The sequence below is a fragment of the Musca vetustissima genome, unplaced genomic scaffold (assembly GCF_032173495.1).
Source record: "Musca vetustissima isolate MV318-11 ecotype Yass unplaced genomic scaffold, APGP_CSIRO_Mvet_v1 utg9719, whole genome shotgun sequence".
Taxonomy (NCBI): domain Eukaryota; kingdom Metazoa; phylum Arthropoda; class Insecta; order Diptera; family Muscidae; genus Musca; species Musca vetustissima.
In genome coordinates this window covers 13,253-38,224 of record NW_026874252.1, presented here as the reverse complement: position 1 = coordinate 38,224, position 24,972 = coordinate 13,253, and the positions used below count along the sequence as shown (strand labels likewise).

The window sequence follows — 24,972 nt, the reverse complement described above, 5'->3', positions numbered from 1 at the left end:
AATCTAGAAGGTAAAATAGAACATAGAAATAAAAAATTAATTTAAACAAATATTTTTATTTCGGCTTTATCTTTAAAATGCCTTTCCATAATTTATTTACCACGGTTATTTCAATTATTTTTTTTTTTAATTCTACAGATGTCCCTCTTAATATCCTAATAATTATATCAATCTCCCTATTATAATAATAACTATAATAAAATTCTACATTTAATTAAATTCCGCAAAGCATTTGCATTTTATTTATCTTATGTAGAGTGAGATTAGTTGTCTTTTTTCGTCAGGAATGTTTACTATTTAATTCGATTCCGATTGTGTGTGATGTTATGATAATAAATTAATCACAGCTTAAATTAGGCTTAACATATTTTTTTGTTCTAACTAATTCAATATATCTTCGTGACCAGAAGTTGCACTATTGGTTGCGTTTTGTGATTTTTTCTCTTTGGGCGGCAGTGTTTGTTTTTCATTTTGTAAAAAACGCAATAAGGCTGATTTGTGACTTTCAACACTACCATATAAATCATAAATTTGGGCAAAACCAAAATAGGCGCATAGACCTAAGACTGAAAAGAATAGTACTACAATGGCCAGGGCTCCCAATAGACCGCATAGCATCATGGAAAATATTGTCAAAAGGGTACCTATTGGAAAGACACATCAGTAAATAAATAGTTCTAATATTTCCTTAAGAAACACATTGACATACCCTCCAACACCAAAAATCCCGTCAATGTAACAAACAGCGTTGAAAGTCCAACACCAATAAATATTAATATGGGCAGAGCGGCTACCAGACCAGCTGCTAAGACACACAAGGCCATTTGTGGATTTTGTACCGACCATTGGACAATGCGATCAATAAGCTGATAACCACCCAGGTCAACCATAACAAAACTGAAAAGTAGTTTCATTTGTAAATCTGAAAAGGGATAAACTTATTAAATGTCGATATAGAATAAAATATTTATTTAATTTGTACATAATTTCTTGCTGATTTCCAATAATATCCCAAGAATTTCTTGGCCCTCTATGCTGCCAATGGAGTTTGGTTCATTCGGTGTTGACCCTTGCTCATTGATGGTGGGTTCCTCTTCTTCCTCACTAAACGAATTGCTTGTGGCAGATTCCCTAAAAACCTGTAAAGAAAATAATTAGTTATTGTATCTACAATATATTTTATCCATAAATAATACCATTTTAAACCGTTATTTATTATTTTTTCTATTGTTTAAACAATTTGCATTTTTTGCACAAATAAAACATTGAACTATTTCAAAATATAAATATGCTATTCACCAAAATGAACCAACTGACCCATAGATGATACAGTAGCAATGGACGATAAATAGCAAACACAAACAAATATACTGATTTACCAGTGTGTTTACGAATGAGTGTGAAAATAACTGCCACTTACAATACTTGTTTAGAAAAAGGACGTAACAAATGTAAAAATCAGCATATAATAGGTGTGTACAATAACATTTTCAGTAAAAATTAATTGGACATTTCATCAGATCTATATTGAATGGCGGTTCTACCGGGACAAACTTGGTATCAATAATCGGTTAATAAGAACGACACGATTTTCTATAAATGTTGTTTCCACAGGTAGTCATTTGATTGAATTTAGCCTAATTGGGTAAGACTTAAGTCAAGTTTAGACACTCGGTGGGCAGATTACTGTGATATATATTCTATGTATGGAAAATGCATACTTCCTGAGATATGGCCCTTGAAAGTTCGGAGAATATTTTGTTTAAATCAGCCGTTTTACTTTTTGCAGCAAGGCAATATGGGTATCATTTTAAAGGTTATGAATAGTGCTTTAAAACTAGATGAAGAATATATCATTATAATGTAGCCATGTATGCGCCTGTTTATAAGTTAAAGTCTTAAGTCCCGACCGAAGGCCGGCTACTTAAAAAACCCTTAATTTGGTTCTAAAATTGCACTTAAAAAGAATTTGGATTGCGTAGCCACGTACGCGCCTGTCTATAGGTGAAAGACTTAAGCCCCGGCCGAATGCGTTCTACATAAAAATCCCTTAATTTGATTCTGAAATTGCACTTAAAAAGTATTTGGATTGCATAGCCATATTTGCGCTTGTCCTACCGTAAGTAGTCATCGGTGGGCAGATATACTGTATGATATATATTCTATGTATGGAAAATGCATACTTCCTGAGATATGGCCCTTGAAAGTTCGGAGAATATTTTGTTAAAATCAGCCGTTTTACTTTTTGCAGCAAGGCAATATGGGTATCATTTTAAAGGCTATGAATAGTGCTTTAAAACTGGATGAAGAATATATCATTATAATGTAGCCATGTATGCGCCTGTTTATAGGTGAAAGTCTTAAAGCACGACTGAAGACCGGCTACTTAAAAAAATCTTAATTTGATTCTAAAATTGCACTTAGAAAAGAATTTGGATTGCGTAGCCATGTATGCGCCTGTCTATAGGTGAAAGGCATAAGCCCCGGCCGAATGCGTGCTACATAAAAATCTCCTAATTTGATTCTGAAATTGCACTTAAAATGATATATATTCTATGTATGGAAAATGCATACTTCCTGAGATATGGCCCTTGAAAGTTCGGAGAATATTTTGTTTAAATCAGCCGTTTTACTTTTTGCAACAAGGCATTATGGGTATCATTTTAAAGGTTATGAATAGTGCTTTAAAACTGGATGAAGAATATATCATTATAATGTAGCCATGTATGCGCCTGTTTATAAGTTAAAGTCTTAAGTCCCGACCGAAAGCCGGCTACTTAAAAAACCCTTAATTTGCTTCTAAAATTGCACTTAAAAAAGAATTTGGATTGCGTAGCCATGTATGCGCCTGTTTATAGGTGAAAGACTTAAGCCCCGGCCGAATGCGTGCTACATAAAAATCCCTTAATTTGATTCTGAAATTGCACTAAAAAGGATTTGGATTGCATAGCCATATTTGCGCCTGTCCTGAGGTGAACAAAATATGTTCCGAGCTTTCAAGGCCCATATCTCGGGAAGTATGCATTTCCCCCCAAATTAATTATATATCACTGTAATCAGCTTACGGTAAAAATTTCAAAATGATCCGAATGGAGCCCCTAAACTTGACTTGACGGTAATAAACGTGGAATTGGATTTAATTTAAATAACTAGGATTTTAATTGGGAAGAAAATCTTCCTACCAAAAATAATCTAAATTGGTTAAGTTTTATATATGAAACCCCATATAATCCATATAATGGTGCCTTCAAGTTTGTGGAATTTTGAACACATTTTTCAAACGAATTGACTGTAATTTAATAATCTTTGGGTAGAAAATCTACCTACCAACAAGTCGGTCCGAACATTCTATATCAGGTTGACATTCAATATATAAAATTATGGGGACTCCACTGAAAAGAATGCATGTTATGATAGGACTTTCAACATCAAGAGGTTTACCCTGACTTGATTCAATATATAAAATTTGACACCCAATGAGAATACAAAATAGCAAATTACAGCCAATTTGGTATTGGGGGTACCATTATATGGGGTTAGCCCTGAGACTATGGTATTCATTTGACACTCCCTGCGTGTCCGAATACGAACAACCACAACTATTGTTCTCATATAGCAAATTCGTTCCAATTTGTGTCCCAATTGGAAAAACATAGCGTAAAATCATGGCACAATAAATAGGTAGTCCATTTAGGGCATCTCGATTAACTGTCAAAATGGCTAATTTCTACTTGAATTCGATGTGCAATGTTGCCAACCATGTGAAATACTATAAGGAAAAATTTGACAGATGGTCGAGACAAAAATAAAGGGTTTTGTTTTGATACATCACCTTAATATTGCATCATGGTATTACCCTAATTACAATCGACATTTGAGATCGAGTGGATTTCGTAAATCTAAACGCGCCTTAAGTTTTTAATTTGTTTTATTAAAATACTCCTGTAAATATTGTTCATATTGCCAACTCTGAAGATATAATAGTTGGCAACACAAAACCATGTTGACAAGCAACAATTAGACATACGTCGTTATCTAAGATGCCGCCATTGCTTTGATACTGATACGACACGCACGATACGTCGTCGTGTATTGCCAAAAACTTAACTATATTTCTCAACCGGCTCCACCGAAAGTTAGTTAAAGTTGATTCACTGAAACAAGTGGAAGGTAGGTGGCCCAAATTTCTTCAAATTCTTATTAAAAATTTTAATAAATAATTAATAATATATAGCGTGTGAATCAAAGTCCACAAAATCAGCTGTGTGTGTTTTCCTTAAAACGAATAAGAAAATTAAAAATTTATTAAACTCTGTGAGAAAAAGGAGGGAGTGGCTCCTTAGTGTGTGACCGACCCATTCAGTTTACCCCCCTTTCAAATGGTTTTATATGTACATTAGTAATGTGTAGATTTGCATATATAAATGTACATACATATATTTCATGTATGGGGTGATGGGTTGGAAATGATTTTTTTTTTCTTTTTTGTAGAAGTTCTCTCATCTCTAAGGTAACAGGTTACAAAGAAAAAAATACTAATGATCATTCTTTTTTCAATTTATCTTTTCAGTTTTCATTTAATAACGCACAAGACAACAACTGAAGAAAAATGGTTAGCCAACAGGTAAGAGGAGATATCCATCCTATTATTTAAGAATCTAAAATTTTTGGACTATTGGTTATACATATATGTATAGGTGTTCAATATTTTTAGTAGGTTTTTTTTTATTAATTATTATCAGACCATTCACAGTATGACACGTGTTATTATTTCTTTTATTGATTGATTTATTTTTGCGTTTGTTTGGTTTTTTAGGAATTCGAGAAAGCCGCCGAAGATGTCAAGAACTTGAAAACATCTCCAGCCGATAACGATTTATTGGAATTGTACAGTCTATATAAACAGGCCACAGTTGGTGACTGCAATACAGGTAATATTTTGTTTTTAATATTAATAATTCTAATATTATTATTCAAGACATATGACCTCTTTTTTTGAGCCCATGTTATCTCTCTATTATTTATGATTTATAAATTGATGTTGTTGTGGTTGATAGTATGAGATTATTATTCGTATATACACGATAGCTAATAGCCGATTAATTTGGTGGGGTATGCGGAAAATTTGATAAGTATTTTGTTAATTTTTGATAATTGATTTACTAACAGGTCGTTTTTTTATAGGGATAAGATAATACAATTGTTTTGGGATTAGATAAGAGAAAGTGGATTAAGGTGTTTGTTATCTTAAAGGAATGAATGAAATCTTGTTGTACAACATGTTCTTCATAATAGATTACCAGTATCAGTTCAAGCAAACCTAAATTTAATCAAGGAAAACCATGACAAGAAAAACAAATTCCATTGGAATCCCTTTTTATTACGTGGGGTTCCAAAGTACAAAGAATAACTCCACTTTATATTAAATATCTTAAAAACAATTAATCAGTTATGTTTGAACATTTCATCGCCGGTAGGTGCTGCAACAAAATGTTTTGGATTTGATTTTTTTTTTTTTTTTTGAATTTGAATTTTATTATTCCCAGATGGATAAATGCGAAAAAATTGCTACTCGTTTTCTAAACAATTGAAACATGTATAATCATCATAGCAACCCTTTAACGATTTCCATCCTAGAAATATAATCCTCAGATACGAATATTGAAGATAACTACCTCATAAACGTTGCTGAATTAAATGCACTGTTAAAGAAATTAAAAGACTGAAAATCTCCAGGATTGGACCGTATTAACAACAAATGTTTAAAACACTTGCCTATTAAAGCAAAAAGGAAAAAAATCTGCTCTGTAAGGAATGTTCTGGTATATAAATTTGTTACTTCTGACATGCCATCACCAACTGGATGCACCTCATCTATATTTGCTGATGACACCTCTATATTATATTTGTATGCCACCGATATACTGGCTAAATTGGAAAATTGCCTCCAAGAACAAAAAGCTGGGGTAGAATAATCAAACTATACCATACTTATTAAGAGGTATAACTTTAAAATCTGACATTGAAAAAGCAAGATACTTTAAGAATTACTTTTCAGATTCTGTACATAATTTTCGTTCTCGTAAAGTAACATTTGCAACAGATCACATAAATATATTTCGTACTCTTGTACCATGCAATACAAAATTAAGGTTGGAAACAGTATCATCTGATGCTGTAGGAAACTTACTTGGAAAATTAGAGAAATAAAGAGCACCTGCATTTGATAGAATAACATCCAGATTACTTTTAACAAGGAAACATGCAGTAGCCCAAATATTGACATTACTTTATAATTTCATAATACATGAATCAATATTTTCTGATATACGAAATGTTCATATATTCAATTGATTCAGAACTATCGTCCTATAACTATACTTTCCATTATTAGTAAGATAATTGAAAAGATTATCTTCATGCGGCTAACAGATTATCTTGAAAGTAATAATATGATATTTGAGCGCCGATATGGGTTCAAGAAGGATACAGGCACAAGCGATTGTGTAGTTCATCTTATAGACAGTAATGTGATGGATTGAATAGGGGTAATAGTGGTGTGGCAGGAGTATTCTATATCCTTACTAAGGCTTTTGATTTGGTGGATCATGATATTCTGGTGGAAAAACTTAAGGTTATTGGACTTTTTTCCAATACACTTTTACTGTTTAAAAGCTATTTAGGCAATGGGAAACAATTGGCTTGTTCCCGTATTGCAAGAATCTACTACATTTTACTATTTTCTTCGAAATCATAAAAGGAAATTCATTATCAAGGTAAAAAGTATTAGACTCTTGCAGTACGGGAACAGACCAAATATATTCAGATATACAAGCCACAAGCTATCTATTTTGTAAGAAATCGAAAATCGTGTTTCGTCCCTCAATGGTGGTCATTATAATGGAAATAAGATACTCATTTTTAAATCAGTTTTCCAACTTCAGTAAAAAATTCTCAAAGTGATATACAATCTACCATGGTTTTATTCAACTATTTATTTTTTATTTTTTTACAGACAAACCCGGCTTTTTGGACTTCAAAGGCAAAGCCAAATGGGAAGCCTGGAACAACCGCAAGGGAACATCCAAGGATGATGCCATGAACGCCTATGTTGAAAAGGTCAAGGCCCTCATCGAATCAATTGGCCTTAAAGCCTAAATGGAAAATGCAATATAATTTAATAACACCATCTATAATATTAACACAACCGAATCAACAGTCCATTCGATGTATTATTGGACAAACACCAAATAATACTGGCATTTATTATGAAAGAAAAGAGAAAAGAAAAAAAACACGAACAAAATGTAATGCACAATTTTACATTAGTAGTTTTTTTTTTTTTTTGCTAGATAATGAAATAAAGATTTTTTCACTTACACCTACACACAGAGACTTTTCAATTCGTTATGGAATAAATTTGAATTTCGTTATGGAATTTTTAATGGCAAAGGAAATTTTTGATCCTTATACAAAATTGAATTTATAAAATATTAGTTTCAAAGTTGCGTTGTAGCAATTTTATTTGCAAGATTAATTTTATAATAAATTTCATTTATTGTGAAAATATTTTTCCATAATACTACATAAATATGTATAATAAATAGGTAATGCTGGGGGTGGTGGAAATAGAAGTAATTAACTTAAAAAATGTTGTGGAATTCAAAGCATAAAATTCTCTAACTATGTCGAGGGATCTACAAAAGAAAAACATTTCTTTAATACTTATATTAAACTATGTGATATACAACAAAACGGATTTCTTCAAACATCTATGGGTGTCTTAATTTGAATATGGTGACCATACAAGAATGATAGTCTTTGCAAGAGCTTGAAAACTATTTTTAAAAAATCCACGCCTTAAAAATGCGATCTTTATCTACAAGTAAACAGACTAACATGTTGGGAACACATGCCATTCTGCCACTTATTCTAAATTTTGTAAACAGATTTAAAACAAAATGTAATATCAATCCATTGATTATTTGGTGCACAATCAGCATGAATAGGTCGAAGTTATATATGGAAACAATGCTATATCTAAATGTGAACCGATTTCAAGGAAACATGCCAGAGGTTAATTTATATTAAATTCAGTACCCTGTGTCAATCCGCCTAGCTATGGGTCTTTAGAGCACTATTTACTTAATATCGGTATATATAGGTGCTATATCTAAATCTGAACCGATTTTCACGAAACTTATCACACACCTAATTCTGGACCAAACACATTACCCTATGGCAAATTTCGTGCAAACGAAAGATATATAGGGACTTTGGTGCACCTTTTACATAAAATCAGACGAAAATATATACGGGAGCTATATCTTAATCTTAACCGATTTTCAAGAAACATTTACCTTCAATCGGAGCTATATATAAATCTTAACCGATTTTCAAGAAACTTAACAAGCATCATTCTAGACCTAATTAATTACGGTGTGCCAAATTTGTGCAAATCGAATGATATATATGCACTTTGGTGCACCATTTACATTAAATCGGAGAAAATATATATGAGAGCTATATCTAAATCTTTTTTTATAAATCCACGCTTTGAAAAAATATTTTTAAAAAATCATCGCCTTGGAAAAATATTTTTAAAAAATCATCGCCTTGGAAAAATATTTTTAAAAAATCATTGCCTTGGAAAAATATTTTTAAAAAATCCACGCCTTGAAAAAATAATTTTAAAAAGTCCATCTTAAAAATCTCCTTTGGAGTAATAAGGTATAAGAAGAAAATTAAAAAAAAATAGAAAATACCTTATTGTGACTATCATTCATGCTGGGCCCCCATGCGGTGTACTTGTCTTAAATTATTCTTTTGATTTCATTTAAATGTCATACTTTTATAATTTCTTGTTGTTGTCTTTTCAATTAGTTAGTCGGTGACACAGTTGCATTCTCATCCGTTGGTGTATTTGCTGTTTTACTCAGTGATCTTTGGCGTTCATAGAATTCTTTTTGTAGCTCTCTTAGATTCATTTCCAGCGTTTCAACTACTTCAAAATTTAAATCTTGTCGAGCTTGTTTAATGTAACCCTTAATGATGTTGATTTGTTCCACCAAAGGATCATCACTTTGTACCAGATTTTCGTTGCGTATTTGATGGGCTGTCCAGTTATCAAGACATTGCATGTCGGTCTGAAATAAAGAATGTTAGAAAAAATACACAAAAAGTTGAAAATTCACTTACCCCCTGAGCATAATCCTCCGATCGTATACTCTGATCAGCATTCGAATCGGCCAAACCATATCTTTCATAAGCCTCCATTGCCAATCTCCGTTCAGTGGCAATACGCATTTCTGTTTCCATACGTTTACGTTCTTGTATTTGTCGAATCTCATCTTCCTTTGGCAGAGGCGGCAGTGACAGCATATTTTCCTTAATCAATTGTATACACGATAAACGTATCGATTTTTTGAGACTCTCCTCCCGGGTGCCCGGTTCACATGGCAATGCCAAAATACGTTTACTCAGTATATCTATCGCTTCGGCAATTTGTCCAATTTTACCACGCAATGCACTCGCATCATTTAGCGTAAATATCGATTCACCCTCATATAGACTATTTACAATTTTCAAATACATTTCAATATCGGGCATTACTTTTTTCTTTAGCTGTTGTATATCGGCATAGATTTGTGTTATTGGCGGCCGACATGTACGACTTTCGTGCATTTCTTGTCGTGTCTCCAATAGCCATAGGCAATGATCACACGATCGTATTGCATCGTATTGTTGTTGGGGTGTTGATGTACCGCCAGTTGTCTGCTTTTCGTTGGGCATTTTTAGTGGTTCACTTTGGGACATTGTAAGGCTGGCCAATTCCACTAAAAAAAGTAAAGGAAAATTATTTTCAAATAATAATTAAAAATTAAATAAATGAAATATTTATTAAATATATTTTCAGTTAACGAATAGTTTTTCATGATGAATATAAGAATGGATTTTTTGTCAAGTAGATTAGAATTGTCGCTATAAAAAACAGTTTTTTTCAAGTAGCATTGAAGCGTATATTGTTTGAAGAATATTTTTTCAAACATTTTAGATTTTTATTAAGAATATTTTTTCAAACAGCATAGAAGCCTCCATTTTAAGAAAATACTTTTTCAAGCAGCATAAAGCCCTCACTTTTTAGATAACATTTTCAAGCTTTTCAAACGCGTCGGTCTTGTGCACAGCTCTTGCAATTTGAAAGACCATGTTTTGAAATGTTCTCTTCTACTTGATCTTTCCATCCAATTCGTAGTCATCACCTTCTGTGAGAGCCATCAAATGGCTGGCTTTTATATGCCTTTTGTGTTGAGGCATCCTCATCATGTTCCGAAATGTTCTCTTCTACTTGATCTTTCCATCTAAGTCGTGGGCTTCGCCTTCTGCTTGAGACTGGCTCGCTTTTATATGTCTTTTGTGCTGGGGCATCCTCATCCGTCCTTACAACGTCTGACAATGTCGATGTTCGAGAATAGATGGTACAACTCATGGTTCACTCAACGGCGATATTCACCGACAACGCAGATCGGCCCATAGATCTTTCGGAGAAATTTTTCTCTCAAACACCCCATGAGCCTCCTCATCCGCTTTCGCAAGTCGCTTCGATACGTCTGACAATGTCGATGTTCGAGAATAGATGGTACAACTCATGGTTCATTCGACGGCGATATTCACCGTCAACACAGATCGGTCCATAGATCATTTGCAGACTTTTTATCTCATACACTCCAAGATCCATATAACAGCACGGGAAGTATGAGCGTCTTGTAGAGTTTGAGTTTGGTCTGGTGGGAGGTGACCTTGTTTCCAAACTGCTTACTTAGGTCAGTAGCATCTGTTGGCCAACACTATTATCCTCCGAATTTCATAACTGATGTCATTAGTTTTCTTTATGGCGGCAACAAGGTATATAACATATTTGACTACCTCGAAGCTGTAGATCTCAAGTTGCAAAGTTGGTCCGAGTCAACTAGACGTCTTTCCCGTTGATGCCATCTTGGTCTTCTCGCCATTTTCTGCCAGACCCACTTTGGCCGGCTCCTTTTCAATTTGTTCAAAGGTGGCTGTTACCGCTCGCAATGTTCGATGCATTATATCGATGTCATCAGCGTAGACAAGTAACATATGTTGTTTGGAGTATAGAGTGTGATTTTTGTTCACATCTGCCTCTCCCATGACCTTTTCCAGCAGGATGTTAAAAAGATCACACAACAAACTGTCATCTTGTCTGAATCGATATTAATGGGCTCCGATAGGTCCTTCCCTACCTTAACTCCTGACATTGTGCCAGTTCAAGTTGTCCTGCATAGCCATATTAATTTTACAGGAATGCCGAACGCAGACATGGCTTTGAATACCTCTGAACGGATAGGGTTGTCGAATGCGTATTTATAGTCGACGAATAGGTAGAAAGTGTCGATGTGTTTTTCGTGGATCTTTTCCTGGATCTGGCGCAGTGTGAAACCCTGGTCAATGGTTGATTTCCCAGGTCTGAAGCCGCATTGGTATAGTCCAATATTATCATTGACCATTGGCTTCAAACGTTCACACTGCACGATATATAGCACTTTATATGCGGTGATGAGGTTCTAGCCAAATTGTACTAATCTGCTGGTGTATGCTCCTTACCAGTATCTGACCACCAGTCCTGAATAGTTCGACTGGTAACCCATCGGCACCTTCTTCTTTATTGCTATAATTTGAAATTTGTTGTTTTTATTCATACTTACTTGCAACTTCAATGGCAAGAAATTTCGAACAATCATGACACATAATGCTACCACAAATGCGACAATGATGTTTTCTCCTCGTTATGTTAAAACTTTTGGCACAATTGGGACATAATTTCACCGAACTACCATCTAGCCATGGTACAATCTAAACAAAACAAAAAAGGAAAATAAATAAAACAGTTTCCATTCAATTCCAAAGCCCCCACCAAAACTTACATTTTGTTCATGTTGTTTACGCAGCACCGCATCTGTGGGCATATCCTTAAGCAGTTTATGCAGACGTATTATCAATTTATTTGTCTCACTGGCATAACGTTCCAATCGTGGATTTCGAACCGATTGAAATAGTTCCATATGTTGTTGTTCTCTACCCACTTCCTGATAGTCCATAAAATTAAAGCAATTCATGCGGGAACGAGCATTACTCTGTCGATCCGAACTGTTGCCGGATGCAGCGCCACCACCACTACGTGATATCGCTGCATTACGTTCCAAGTTACGTGATAGATCGAATGTTTCCTCAAAATTCGATTTAATTTTTTTCTTAGCTTTACTAAATATTTCACGGAATGTTGTTTTTAGGTCATCATCTTCTGGGTGCTGTTTTTCGAAATGCGATATAAGGAACTCTAAAGATTTTAAATCCTCTCGGCAGATGGGACAGATGAAGCCTTCCAGAATTTCCTTATCATCGTCGTGATCATCACCAAAGGGATTTGTGGACATTCTGCTGCTGGCCAGTTGATTGATTCCAAACGATGATTCCTCTGTGTGATGATGATTTACACCCACAAAACTAGAGTTGGGTAGTTCCGGAACGAACTAGTTCATTGGAACTATTCCGAGAAAGGAACGAACGGAACTAGTTCCAGTTCTTTAATTAATATAATTCCTTTCTCTGATCCAGTTCCTTTTTTGAACTATTTGAAGCAAAGGAACTGTATGGAGCAAAGGAACTATAAAGAGCAAAGGAACTATATGGAGCAAAGGAACTATATATGGAAAAACGAAAAAAAAAATAATAAAAGAGAGAGAGAGAGATTCAAAAGAACAGTGGGAAGCCTCCAAGACTCCAGCCTTCATAAAATTCGCTTGTTAATCGTCGTTCTGCCAAGACTCAAGCGACGTCGTACGCAAACCTTCGCCAACAAATGGTCTGTTCCAGTACTTTTTATACCCTCCACCATAGTATGGAGGGTATATTAATTTTGTCATTCCGTTTGTAACTCATCGAAATATTCATTTCCGACCCTATAAAGTATATATATTCTTGATCAGGGTAAAATTCTAAGACGATCTAGCCATGTCCGTCCGTCTGTTGTAATCACGCTATCTTCTGAAGGAATTGAGATAGGGTGCTGAAATTTTGCATAGGGTTGTCTTTTGTCTGCAGGCAGGTCAAGTTCGAAGATGGGATATATCGGTCCACGTTTAGGCATAGCTCCATATAAGGGTACCCCCCAATTTTCGGTATTTTGGGGTTCTTGAGCGCGTTTTTCAAGCGAATTTGTAGTAAATGTATCCACAAAAAATTATAAATATAGGTCCACTTTTTCTTGTAGCCCCCATATAACGGTACCTCCTAATTTTCAGTATTTTTTGGGTTTTTATCGTATTTTTCACCGAATTGGCTGTAATTTAGTATTTTGAGTTCTTAGCAGGTACCAAATCTCTCCACAAAAAAAATTTAAATATAGGTCAATTTTTTCGGATATCCCCCATATAAGGGTACCCCCCAATTTGGGTATTTTGGGGTTCTTGAGCGCGCTTTTCAACCGAATTCGCTGCAATTTTGTACATTGGGTTCATATTGCGTACCAAATATCTCTACTAAAAATTATAAATATCGGCCCACTTTTTCTGGTAGCCCCCATATAAGGGCACCCCAAATTTTCGGTATTTTGAGGTTCTTAAGCGCGATTTTCAACCGAATTCGCTGAAATTTGGTACAGTGGGTTCATATTGGGTACCAAATATCTCTATTTAAAATTATAAATATCGGTCCACTTTTTCATTTCAAATACCTGTCAGTATACCTGTGGTGGAGGGTATCCAAAGTTCGGCCCGGCCGAACTTAACGCTTTTTCACTTGTTTAATAGTAAAGCTAGTAAAAGGGAAACATTTCAAGTCTCAGAGTACAAAATAATTTGAAAAGTTCGGGAACGCAAATCTAGTAAATATGCCAAAATTAGATGGCAATACTTCAAAATCAACATAACAAAAAGTTTACAAAGAGAAAGCCATTTTGTTTTGTGCTCTCTTAAATTTGATTCAATGCTTTACCAGTTTTATGGGTTCAGGAACGGTTTTCGAGTAAAAAGTTGCAAAACTTGTAAAATTAGTAGATTCTTTTAGGTTTTGGAACGGAGCTAAAATAAAAACGACGACTGAAAAAATTGAAAAACGTTCCACCTGCTAACGAATGGGAGGAGAAGACAAAATGGCCGATAAAGATGAACTCAAAATGGTATAACCGAAAGTTTACGAATGAGGTGGGATAGAGACTAAATGGAAACCGTGTTGTTTACGAATGAGGTTTAGGCAAATTATGATTAGGGATAAGTAAATCGACTTTCGATTAATCGATTAATCGAAATTTTGTATTAAAAAATCAAAAAGTCGAAATCGACTTTTAATTTTTGAGGAAATCGCAAAGTCGAATTTTCAAAATAGATTTTCGATTTTCCTTTGCTGTAGCCTTATTCTGGATGCCAATTCCACGTGAATCTACTCGCTCTTCCCCTTCGACTTATTCTGAACAACATTTCCCAGTGATCCGAAAAAATCCGTTTGGGTATTCTGGTATTCAACTGCTGCAAACGTTCCAAGTCTACAGCAGATATATTGATTGTTTACAATTTTATATGCGTCCTTTAAATTTTAATTTATTTTTGATATTGTTAAATTTATGGTATGTTCCCGTACTGCAAGAATCAACTAGTTTTTTCTACGAGTAGATTCTTGCAGTACGGGAACATACCATTAATATTTCAGTGATTGTGAAACAGTGAAAAACGTTCCACCTGTTACGAATGGGATGGGATAAAACAAAATGCCCGGTAAAGAAGTAGTCAAAAAAGAAGACGGAAAGTTACGAATGAGGTGGGGTGGAGACTAAAAGAGAACGCAGTCAGAGAACCGAGCCACTGAAATGTCAATGTCGGCGTGGCAAAATAACAAGGCTCAAAACATAACTGATAAAACACAGAATCAAAACAAAATGATCAGCTGTTTGAGATGTCAACGAAAAAAAAACGTTTTACAACACTGCGTAGTGGAATACTTATTGCCTGGCGATACATCAAATTTACTTTAAAAATGGCCTTTGAAACATATTACTTTAAAAATCCACGCCTATAGCTGAGATAATGGGCTTTGAAAATATTACTTTAAAAATCCACGCCTATAGCTGAGATAATGGGCTTTGAAAATATTACTTTAAAAATCCACGCCTATAGCTAAGATAATGGCCCTTAAAAATATTCCTTTAAAAATCCACGCCTTCCTGATTTCGCTCTTGTGCCTATTGAACTGACTTCTATAAACGTCCCAATCTGTACTGAGTTTTGTCTTACTAGCTCTATTGTATGCTTTCCTTGCAGCCTTCCTCATTGATGCAAGGTTTTTTGACCAACATACCGGCTGAGATTTTTTCCCAGGTATGTTAGGGAACAAGAAGCCTCATAGCTATTCAGAAGAGTGACCGTAACATTGTTCACAGTTTCCTCAACATCCTCAACCGTTTTAAGAACTTTACGACCCAGGATTGAGGCTGCTGTTTTTGCTTTGAATTTGTCCCAGTTTGTCTTCCGAGGATTCCTAAGGCTTCTGTTTACCTCTGGAGGTAGGAATCTGGAAAGATATCATTCTATGATCCGAAAAGGAGCATTTCTCAGATACTTCCCAGTTCATAACCCCATCTCTCACTCTATTAACGAACGTTGGTGTATTGCCCCTATTACAAATTCTAAGATTATAGCTAAGTATAAACTCAAAAAAGGTCTCACCTCTCGCCTATAGCTAAGATAATGGTGCGTGAATTTTTATAAAAAAATGCATTTTTGTAGATTTCAATAACATTTTTTTTACTTTATTTCCGTTTTTTGTTTTGCCATTAATTCACTAAATTTTGGTTGATTTGTTTCTACATTTTTTGTTTGTTTGAAATTTTAATGTAAGATTAAAATGATGTATTTGTTTTCTTTGCTTTTTGTTATATTGTGATTGGTGTTTATATATACTATATATATTTATTTGTATATATAGATGTTAAAAGTAAATATATACGATTTGATATATTTTTGTATTTTCGTTTTTTCATTTGAAAAAATAAATCTTTCAATTCATGACTTAGGATCTTATACCCCTTATTCATTATCTAATAAGGTCTTGTTTGGGAACTAAAACCTAGACCCACACCACGCATAGTGTGCGTAACTTGCCGTGCCACTTCATATTGCTGTTCCATTGTTGAGAACATTGCTTCGCGGGATTTGTAATCGGGATTATTGTTGGGAGAGGTGCCGTCCGGTTTTTTGTCACCTGACTCAGCAGCAGCTGTTTCCGACGATGTAGGGGGAGCATTTTTTATACCCATTAGACGCATAAATTTCGATGCCACTTTACCATCTGAATCTTGCGAGAACTGGGCATGACCCCATTTCGAGGCGGCATCTTCGGTTTTCTTTGCGCCCCATATTAGTTTACGTTTTTGTATTTGTTCGGCATATTTATTGGGATTTATGACTTTGGGATTGTAATAACTAGGTAACTGTACCGTTGTGAGAGCTGCTGCGGGGGAATCACCATCCTGTTTTAAAGCGCCGATTGGAGGAACTGTTACAACATTGGGTTGTTTGGGTGCTGTTTCACTGAGTGGCAGGGATAAAAGGGCTTCAAAATTGCGTGCAGAAGGTAAGACCTTCTTTTCAGTAGCAACAGTCGGGCCATCACCTCCTCCTACTCCTCCCCCATTGGATGATAATGATCCTGACGACTTGGATTCATCTGGACGGCTGCATGATGTTGTTTCATTAGGATATTCGCCCCTTTGTGAGCTATGGGGTTCATTTTTGTTTTGTTTGCTTGACGATTCGGCTTGACCGCTTTGTGATTCATACTTACGCTGTTCATTTTCTTCGCGACGATCTAATGAATATTTGCTATTTGGTCGATATGATGATACCGATGATGATGCTGTTCTATCCTGATAATATGAGGAACGTTGCGAACCATTGCGATCATCTGTATTGCTGCGATAATCTTTTTTCTCATGGTAATCGCCGCTACGGTTGCGATAATCTCCTCCTCCCTTTTTGTCATTATATGAACTGCCATTGTTGTCCCCCCCGCCACGTCTTTCATCAATTATCCGTTTGTCATCACGACGATCATCGCCCCGTCGTTGTTGATCATTTGTTTTGCGATCATCATAGCGATACTTTGACGAATTAGTTGATGACCGATCTTTGTTATAGTTATTCGATGATGATGCCGATGATTTTCTATCATCATAACGAGAACGTTTTTCATCACGATAGTGATCAGCAGCAGCTCCGCCATCATTACGTTTATTGCCACTGTCACGTTTATAGTCCTTACTGTGTCGTTTATTATCCGAATACTGTAATTTAGAGATAAAAAATGAACAATTAAAAAGGCATCAAATTCCTAAAGAAGCAAATATATTAGATACCGGGATAAATAGCCCCAGCCTATGGTTTTTTGGAATTACTACACACACTGGTTTTAGTTTTCGCTTTATATAGGTATATGTTTTTTTATCAAATAGTCGACCCTCTGTGGAGATGTACCAGAAGTTTGAATGTTTGTGGTTCAGGTACCAGAAGGAGTAGATCGATGGGCCCCATCTTCGCATGATAATGTGAAATTATGTTTCAGCAAAATGTTGACCATTTTGTGGGGAAGGTACCAGAAGGAATTTTCCTGATTTAAGTTTGGACGAAAAATGTCGGTATGCAAAGTGTAGGAATTAGCGAATATTTCGGGTTATATTTATACGAGGGCTATGTCTAATTTATGACCAACATGTGTCAATTTCGACCCAATATTTTTGATTTGTGTCCTAATTCTTTCCTTCAGGAGGTATAATTATAGGGGGAGATGCCTAAATGCTGGCCGATATATTACATTATCGTCAGGTTCGAATTTTTTATTACGATTTCCTTAGAAATGGGAATGATTACAATCGATTGATAAGTCATAGAATTCCCTAATTTCTAGGGTTAAACTGAATATTTCAAGTAACGACTATCCCCTATACTATGGTAGAATATGGGGCAACCCCTACACACGGAACTAATCAGCTAACTATTTTAATATACAAGGGGGTTATATGGGAACTACCTCTAAAAAGGGGCGAATATTAATAATTTTTGGTTGGAAGTTTTTTTTTTATCAAATTACAGCGGTTTTGGTTTTGGATGGGTTTAAAATAATATTGCTTTATCTTGCATACTTTTCAAGAAAACCGGAGTCATATTTAAATTCAGTTTGAAGTATTTTTCCATCCTTGTGTATTTATAAAATAAACTGACATCATCAGCAAACATAAAAAGCTTTCCAAAAAACTGCATACTTTTCAAATCATTTTGAAAAGATTTGTGGGCATCGCTTGACAGGTACCAACGGACTTTCTTTATTCCCAATTTTGACAAATTGAAATGTACAAATTATATACACTCTCATTAGCCATAAGGCTGAGGTTAATATTTTCAATTTACTCACCCTTTTATCATTCCAATTTCCTCCATTGTCATAGTTCTTATTATAATCATCCTTAAAATCTCGGCTGTCACGATTATCTCGGCCATATTTTGAGGAATCTCTGCGGCCATCACCCCCTCCACCTCTGCGATCACGAGATGAATCACGATTATATTTTTCCGAACGTTGTTTGTCGGTTTTATGTTTATCCTGTAAGAGAAATGTTAGTGAAAGGAGACTAGACGTATTAATTTAATGATCCCGGAAGAAGGTGGTATTCAAAAAATTAATATTAAATTTAAATAAAAACTAGTATTTGTATATTTCATATCACAGACAAAATAAAAAATAATATTTAATTTAGTTTTACACCATTACCTTTTTTGTTTTAGAATAATAATTTTAAATATAATTTTTTTTAAATAATGATTTTTATATAAATTATAATATACTAATATATATTAACATGATTCATCTTATATAACTATACTATAAACCCTGTAAGAGAATATTTTTGTGGTATTTAAACATTTGGACATTTCAAATATGCTGTTTTTTATAAAATTGTTTATACTCACGTTTCGAAGCTGCCTCATATTTTTTTGGTAACTGTTCAAAACTCAATCTCCTAGAAGCTACACAGAGTCAGTTTTTCTTTGTGATTGAAAGAGTGAGGGGGGATCGGAGAGTAGAGTGATGAGAACACCGGCAGGCAGTTGTTATTGGTCGCCTGCCATTATCTATTCTTTTTTCTCGCCGTTCTTTTTCATTGGTAAATGGTTAATGTTTTCATGTTCTCTTTTTTTAATCGAATTTTTTAAACTCTTTCTACTTGGAAGTGAGTGTGATGATGTTCAAACATCTTCTCAATTATTGGGTAGTTTCTCAATCAATCGTATTACTTTTTATGTTGAGTTTTGTGGTTTTAAAAGCTTTTCGATTTTCTTTTATATGGGTTGTGTTTTTTTGACAATAATAACAAAAGTGGATATTTAATTAATAATGTATAAATGAGAAAAACTAAATAAACTATAATAAATTTATATGTACATATATTGGTAAATAAATAAATGAAATATGTAGACAACCCGTCAAAGGCAAAAAATGAAAAACAACCAACGATGAATACAAAAGAGTGGAATGTACGACCGAAACGAACCGCATCTCACACGGCGAAAAGAAAAGCAAAGAGTGACAAGTGTTGACATTAAAATTAATTAAAAAGTTTCCATTTTCCATAATGGTAATAGTAATTGTGCTTCTTCTAAATTTAGATTATAATTTTCCTAAAGATGTCCAAAAAAAACTTCAAACTTTTTAAGTCTAATTGAAATGCAAGCATGTAAAGAGAATATTTTAAAATGAATTCTACAAAATTTCAAAACTCAAATAAAAACCAGTAAAGAAAGTTCAAAAGTCGGACGAGGCCGACTATATGATACCCTTCACCCCTTTGGGTACATACAAGAGATGCTCATATGTACAATATCCTTTTGATAGAATAAACATATCATCTTTGGGACCACTGAAATTTGAACTAAATTAACACAACCCATACACATACCAATCTGAAATTTATGAAAAATTAAATTCCAATGCTCCACTTACATAAAATCGTACGAGACTATATGGGAGTTATGTCTAAATCAGAAACAATTCCAGCGAAACTTCGCATACATAAATATTGACCTAATTCAGTACGCTGACTCTTTGGTGTTCCTTTTACATAAAATCGGACGAAACTTTATATGGGAGCTATATCTAAGTCTGAACCGATTCCAACAAAACTTCGCATTCATCAATCTGGACCTAATTTAATACTCTGTGCATAATTTTGTCTCAATCGGACCAATATTGGCAGTATGGTGCTACATTTACATAAAGTCGGACGAAACTATATATGGGAGCTATATCTTAGTCTGAACCGATTCCAACAAATCTTGGCACACATCAATGTGGACCTAATTCAGTACTCTGTGCACAATTTTGTCTCAATCGGACCAATATTGGCAGTATGGTGCTACATTTACATAAAATCGGACGAAACTATATATGGGAACTATATCTAAATCTGAACCGATACTCTGTGCACAATTTTGTCTCAATAGGACCAATATTGGCAGTATGGTGCTCCATTTACATAAAATCGAACGAAACTATATATGGGAGATATATATAAGTCAGAACCGATTCCAACATAACTTCGCATACATCAATCTGGACCAAATTTAGTACTCTGTGCACAATTTTGTCTCAATATTGGCAGTATGGTGCTACATTTACAAAAAATCGGACGAAACTATATATGGGAGCTATATCTGAATCTGAACCGATTTTTTTCCAATTTCAAAAAGGTTTGTCCTTGAGCCAAATTAGTGATATGTGCCAAATTTCATTCAAACCGGATCATAAATGCGACCTGTAGATACTTTGTTCACAAAAATACATGGACGGACGGACAAACGGGCGGACATGTATAAATAGACTCAGAAAGTGATTCTATGCATATTCTCAAAAGGAACCATGGGTCTATGTCGATATTCAGAAGCATGTTCACAAAGGCAAATTGATTAATGGAAAGACAATACACCTAGCATGTTAATTGTAAAATGTCAATATAATCGGATAAACAAAAAATTGGCAATCAAAAAACAAATGGGTACACCACATTTGCATCACTTACTCTACCTTTCATACTCTTAAAGTACTTCTTTCCAAAACTAATTCCAAATTTCATAATTTGAGCTCTATATATTAAACCAAATCTTAATTTTACCAAATTTAGTACCATTTAGTACACATTAATATAAATCCAATAGAAATCATATTTGCAATTTCAGGATTCCAGTCCGATCGCTTCACCCAAATATATAAATTTTCAAAACTTCCAATATACCCCAATTCTAAACTCCAACAATGATCCTAACTCCAAATTTTAGGATGGCAGCTCTATCGGTTCATCCAAAATTTAATTTGTACCAAATTTAGTATACAATAGTACGAATTTCCTACATAATCCAAACCTACCGAACATGATGATCCTAACTCCAAATTTCAGGATCCCACTAGTACCCATAAGTATGAATTTCCAAAACTTCATCCCAATCCAACACTCCAAAAGTAACTTTATTTCCAAATTTAAGGGTTCCAGATCAATCGGTTTACCAAATTTCAGGATCCCACTTCTATCGGTACACGAAAAATTTAAATTGTACCAAATTTAGTACCATTTAGTACCCATAAGTATGAATTCCCAAAACTACATTCCAAAAGTAACTACGAAATTGTACCAAATCTATTTTAGTACTTTTCTTATACTTATAGTTCGAATTTTCAAAAACCCTTGGGTACATATATTCTACACTTTATCAATGACGCTAAATATAAATGTCAGATTTCTAAGTCTACGGCGGTTCCCCAAATACAAATGATACCATATTTAGTACTTTTCGTTAGTACGAATTTCCAAAAACCCAGCCTTATCTGTCATCTTTAGGCCAACAGTGACCCTCACCCAAAATTTCAAGATTCTAACACTTGTGGCATCGCTTGATGCTGTCACAATAAATCGGCTTTATCTTCAAGAGTTGTTGAGATGAAATTTTGAAATTTGAATAATAAATTCTTGAGAAGTTGTATTCGTGGCTTAAGTCAAGTTTAGAAGTTCCACTCGGATTGCTGATAAAAGTGATATATATTTTGCTGATAAAAGTGATATATATTTTGCTGATAAAAGTGATATATATTTTGTATGTGGGGGAAATGCATACTTCCCGAGATATGGGCCTTGAAAGTTCGGAGAATAGTTTGTTTGCATCGGCCGTTTTAAAATTTCCAGCAAGGGCAAGGAATTTTGACATGTTCCTAACACAATATTTATAACAAAACCAACTGCGAAGGCAACCCATTGTGTAAAAGCAGTAGGGATGCTACAACAACAACATCCATATTCAAAACAAAAAAAAGGAAATTTTATTCCCCCCACATATATTACGCGCCACAATATGGACAATGTGTGTAATTTGATAATATTAAAATAATATTTTTAGTTAAAAATGCATATATATTTTTAATTACCTCATCGTGATGACTGTTGTAATGACTGCCACTGCTGCCGCTTATGTTGTTGGCACCGCTACCACCCTTGGAGGAACGTTCACTGCGATTTTTCTCTTTGCGAGAAGGTGGCGGCGGTGGCGTTCCATGTTCACTGTCATTGCTCGAACTGGATGAAATCACGGAACGTTCACGCCGCTGTTTCTTATCACCAGATCCACCGCTTCCGGATGCACGCTGCTGTCTACTATCACGTTCAGCCTAAAGGAATTGGGCAACTATTCAGAAACAGCAAATATGGTGTTATTTCAAAGTACAAACTAAATTAATAATAGCATATTTTAAGATATTTTTTTTCTAGTTTGATCTATCTAATCTATTTACGTACTATGTGTTAATAATGTAACTTTTTTTCGTCAATTTTTTTTTATATTTTTTTCTCTATACTAAAATTCTAGTTAGTCCTATGGATGGACAGCCATTTGTGCCATTTGTTTGTTTCATTTTTAATTTTTTGCACGCACACAAAATTCCCGAGATAGTAAATTATAATCTATTTTGTTTTTATGTATTTACCGCTTTTGTGTATGAATAATCATCTTGTTCCTCCTCGCTGCTGTAATTTACAAGCCCGGACATAATATTTTTTTGTTTAATTTGTTAAAATATGAATTTTTACAATTTTTTCTATACTGAAGACAAATTGGAAAACGTTCCACCTTCCAACTTAGGGATAAGTAAATCGAATTTCGACTATTTGTATCATGGCCCAACCACCAAGGGAGACCAGCTGATTATCGATACCTCTCAAGTTTGCTGTCAAAATGCATTATTGTGAATTGACTTCCATTATGAAAACGTAAACAAAGTCGAAGTTTTTGACATTAGACTTGAGAAAAAACAGCTGTTTTCCGATTTCGATTGCTATCTTGGTGACCTTATTAATAGATCATGGGCCCAATAAACAGTTCGATTAAGAAGCAATCGTTATCGGCAATTATGGACTTAAATCCCGCGAATCTGTCAAATTTGTTGTTTACGTTTTCACACTATTTAGTCAAAATCATGGCCTATAAATAAGGTCACCCAGGTGAATTGACTTCCATTATGAAAACGTAAACAAAGTTGAAATTTTTGACATTAACAGCTGTTTTCCGATTTCGATTGCTACCTTGACCTTATTAATGGATCTTGGTCAAAATTGAATGCATTTTGGCAGATCAGGTGAAATCATCTTGACTCATCGGACGATCTTATCATTGAACCATGATTTGTATGAAAATGTCTAAAGGGATCCATACACTATACATCATTGGTCTGTTCCCGTACTGCAAGAATCTACTCGATTTTAATATTTTCTTCGATATCATAAAGGGCTAAGCAGAATGCTCACGTTGAGCCATCCGTCGCGTTATATGTTATCGAAAATACAACAACCACAAGGAAACGATAACACAAACGCTCGAAGTTGATGTGCGCTGCGCTTCGGAGTTAAATATATTTTAACTTTTTGCGTGCGTTAACGCCCTTAAAGGAAAATTTGTTATCGTAGTAAAAAGTAGTAGATTCTTGCAGTACGGGAACAGACCACATGTCGTACAGCATTTAAGCGGTGTACACACTATTACTTTTGAATGACACTCTTGCGCAAATGTTGCTTGTCTGATATTGTGACATCTTATATTCGTCATTCATCTGGGAACCAAGAAAATATTCATGGTTGTTGGATAGTCTGTAACCGATAATAGAAGTGATAGTCAAGATCAATATATCTTAATAAGGTCACACAGGTAGCAATCGAAATAGGAAAAAAGATGTTTTTATTTGAAGTCTGTTTTATTGAAGTCAAAAACTTCGACTTTGTTTACGACTTTAGTTAATTCACAATATCCCGCAGGTCTCCCTGGATGGCCTTATTTATAGGTCAAGATCTATTAATAAGGTCACTCAGGTAGTCATCGAAATCGGAAACAGCTGTTTTTCTCACCGTACACCGCTTTATCATAGTTGGTCTGGATCATGGCACAATAAATAGGTAGTCCATTTAACGCAGCTGATGGCTTGATTTACTGTCAAAGTGCGTAATTTCTACTTGAATACGATGTGCAATGTTGCCAACCATGTGAAATATTATATGGAAAATGTTGACAGATGCTCGAGACACCACCTTATTATTGCATCATGAGCTATACTTAATCCAGACCAAGGCCTATAAATAGAGTCGATCAGGGAGACAAGCTGGATATCAGCTGCCGTTAAGTTTGCTGTCAAAATCCATTATTGTGAATTGACTTCAATTGTGAAAACGTAAATAAAAGCCAAATTTTTGACATTCGACTTGAGAAAAACATCTGACTTTCACTCAGCAACGTTCTGCGTATCACAACAGCAACCTTTTTTGTCTCGATCATCTAAGGGCTAAGCAGAATGTTCGTGTTGAGCCATCCGTCGCGTTAT

The 24,972-nt window shown here is 34.7% G+C and overlaps 4 protein-coding genes across 4 annotated transcripts; 1 reads left to right on the top strand and 3 right to left on the bottom strand.

Moving 5' to 3' along the window:
* Window positions 1-381: 381 nt before the first annotated feature.
* LOC133332089 (uncharacterized) lies at window positions 382-3,874 on the bottom strand. The gene is made up of 4 exons (XM_061540472.1): window positions 3,866-3,874; window positions 983-1,139; window positions 710-922; window positions 382-644 (listed from the first exon to the last, which is right to left on the bottom strand). The coding sequence occupies exons 1-4, from the start codon at window positions 3,872-3,874 to the stop codon at window positions 382-384; spliced, it is 642 nt and encodes a 213-aa protein (XP_061396456.1).
* Window positions 3,875-4,595: 721 nt separating this feature from the next.
* Window positions 4,596-7,159, top strand: LOC133332120 (acyl-CoA-binding protein). Its single transcript, XM_061540502.1, has 3 exons — window positions 4,596-4,624; window positions 4,817-4,931; window positions 7,016-7,159. The coding sequence occupies exons 1-3, from the start codon at window positions 4,610-4,612 to the stop codon at window positions 7,156-7,158; spliced, it is 273 nt and encodes a 90-aa protein (XP_061396486.1). The 5' UTR covers window positions 4,596-4,609; the 3' UTR covers window position 7,159.
* Window positions 7,160-8,879: 1,720 nt separating this feature from the next.
* LOC133332068 (rabenosyn-5) lies at window positions 8,880-12,459 on the bottom strand. The gene is made up of 4 exons (XM_061540452.1): window positions 11,949-12,459; window positions 11,730-11,877; window positions 9,199-9,836; window positions 8,880-9,146 (listed from the first exon to the last, which is right to left on the bottom strand). Exons 1-4 carry the CDS (start codon window positions 12,456-12,458, stop codon window positions 8,880-8,882), a joined length of 1,563 nt encoding a protein of 520 aa, XP_061396436.1. The 5' UTR covers window position 12,459.
* A 3,646-nt stretch (window positions 12,460-16,105) lies between these two features.
* Window positions 16,106-23,154, bottom strand: LOC133332078 (arginine/serine-rich coiled-coil protein 2-like). Its single transcript, XM_061540462.1, has 4 exons — window positions 23,092-23,154; window positions 22,537-22,776; window positions 18,481-18,669; window positions 16,106-17,356 (listed from the first exon to the last, which is right to left on the bottom strand). The coding sequence occupies exons 1-4, from the start codon at window positions 23,152-23,154 to the stop codon at window positions 16,112-16,114; spliced, it is 1,737 nt and encodes a 578-aa protein (XP_061396446.1). The 3' UTR covers window positions 16,106-16,111.
* Between the last annotated feature and the right edge of the window lie 1,818 nt (window positions 23,155-24,972).

Coding starts and splice junctions, on each gene's coding strand:
- LOC133332120 (XM_061540502.1), top strand. Junction 4,932..7,015: donor AGTTGGTGACTGCAATACAG/GTAATATTTTGT, acceptor ATTTTTTTACAG/ACAAACCCGGCTTTTTGGAC.
- LOC133332068 (XM_061540452.1), bottom strand. CDS start 12,458: ATGTCCACAAATCCCTTTGGTGATGATCACGACGATGATAAGGAAATT. Junction 11,878..11,948: donor GTAAACAACATGAACAAAAT/GTAAGTTTTGGT, acceptor TGTTTTGTTTAG/ATTGTACCATGGCTAGATGG. Junction 9,147..9,198: donor CGGAGGATTATGCTCAGGGG/GTAAGTGAATTT, acceptor TCTTTATTTCAG/ACCGACATGCAATGTCTTGA.
- LOC133332078 (XM_061540462.1), bottom strand. CDS start 23,154: ATGTCCGGGCTTGTAAATTACAGCAGCGAGGAGGAACAAGATGATTAT. Junction 18,670..22,536: donor ACAACAGTCATCACGATGAG/GTAATTAAAAAT, acceptor TTTCTCTTACAG/GATAAACATAAAACCGACAA. Junction 17,357..18,480: donor GAAATTGGAATGATAAAAGG/GTGAGTAAATTG, acceptor TCTAAATTACAG/TATTCGGATAATAAACGACA.
- LOC133332089 (XM_061540472.1), bottom strand. Junction 923..982: donor GGAAATCAGCAAGAAATTAT/GTACAAATTAAA, acceptor ATCCCTTTTCAG/ATTTACAAATGAAACTACTT. Junction 645..709: donor GGGATTTTTGGTGTTGGAGG/GTATGTCAATGT, acceptor TCTTTCCAATAG/GTACCCTTTTGACAATATTT.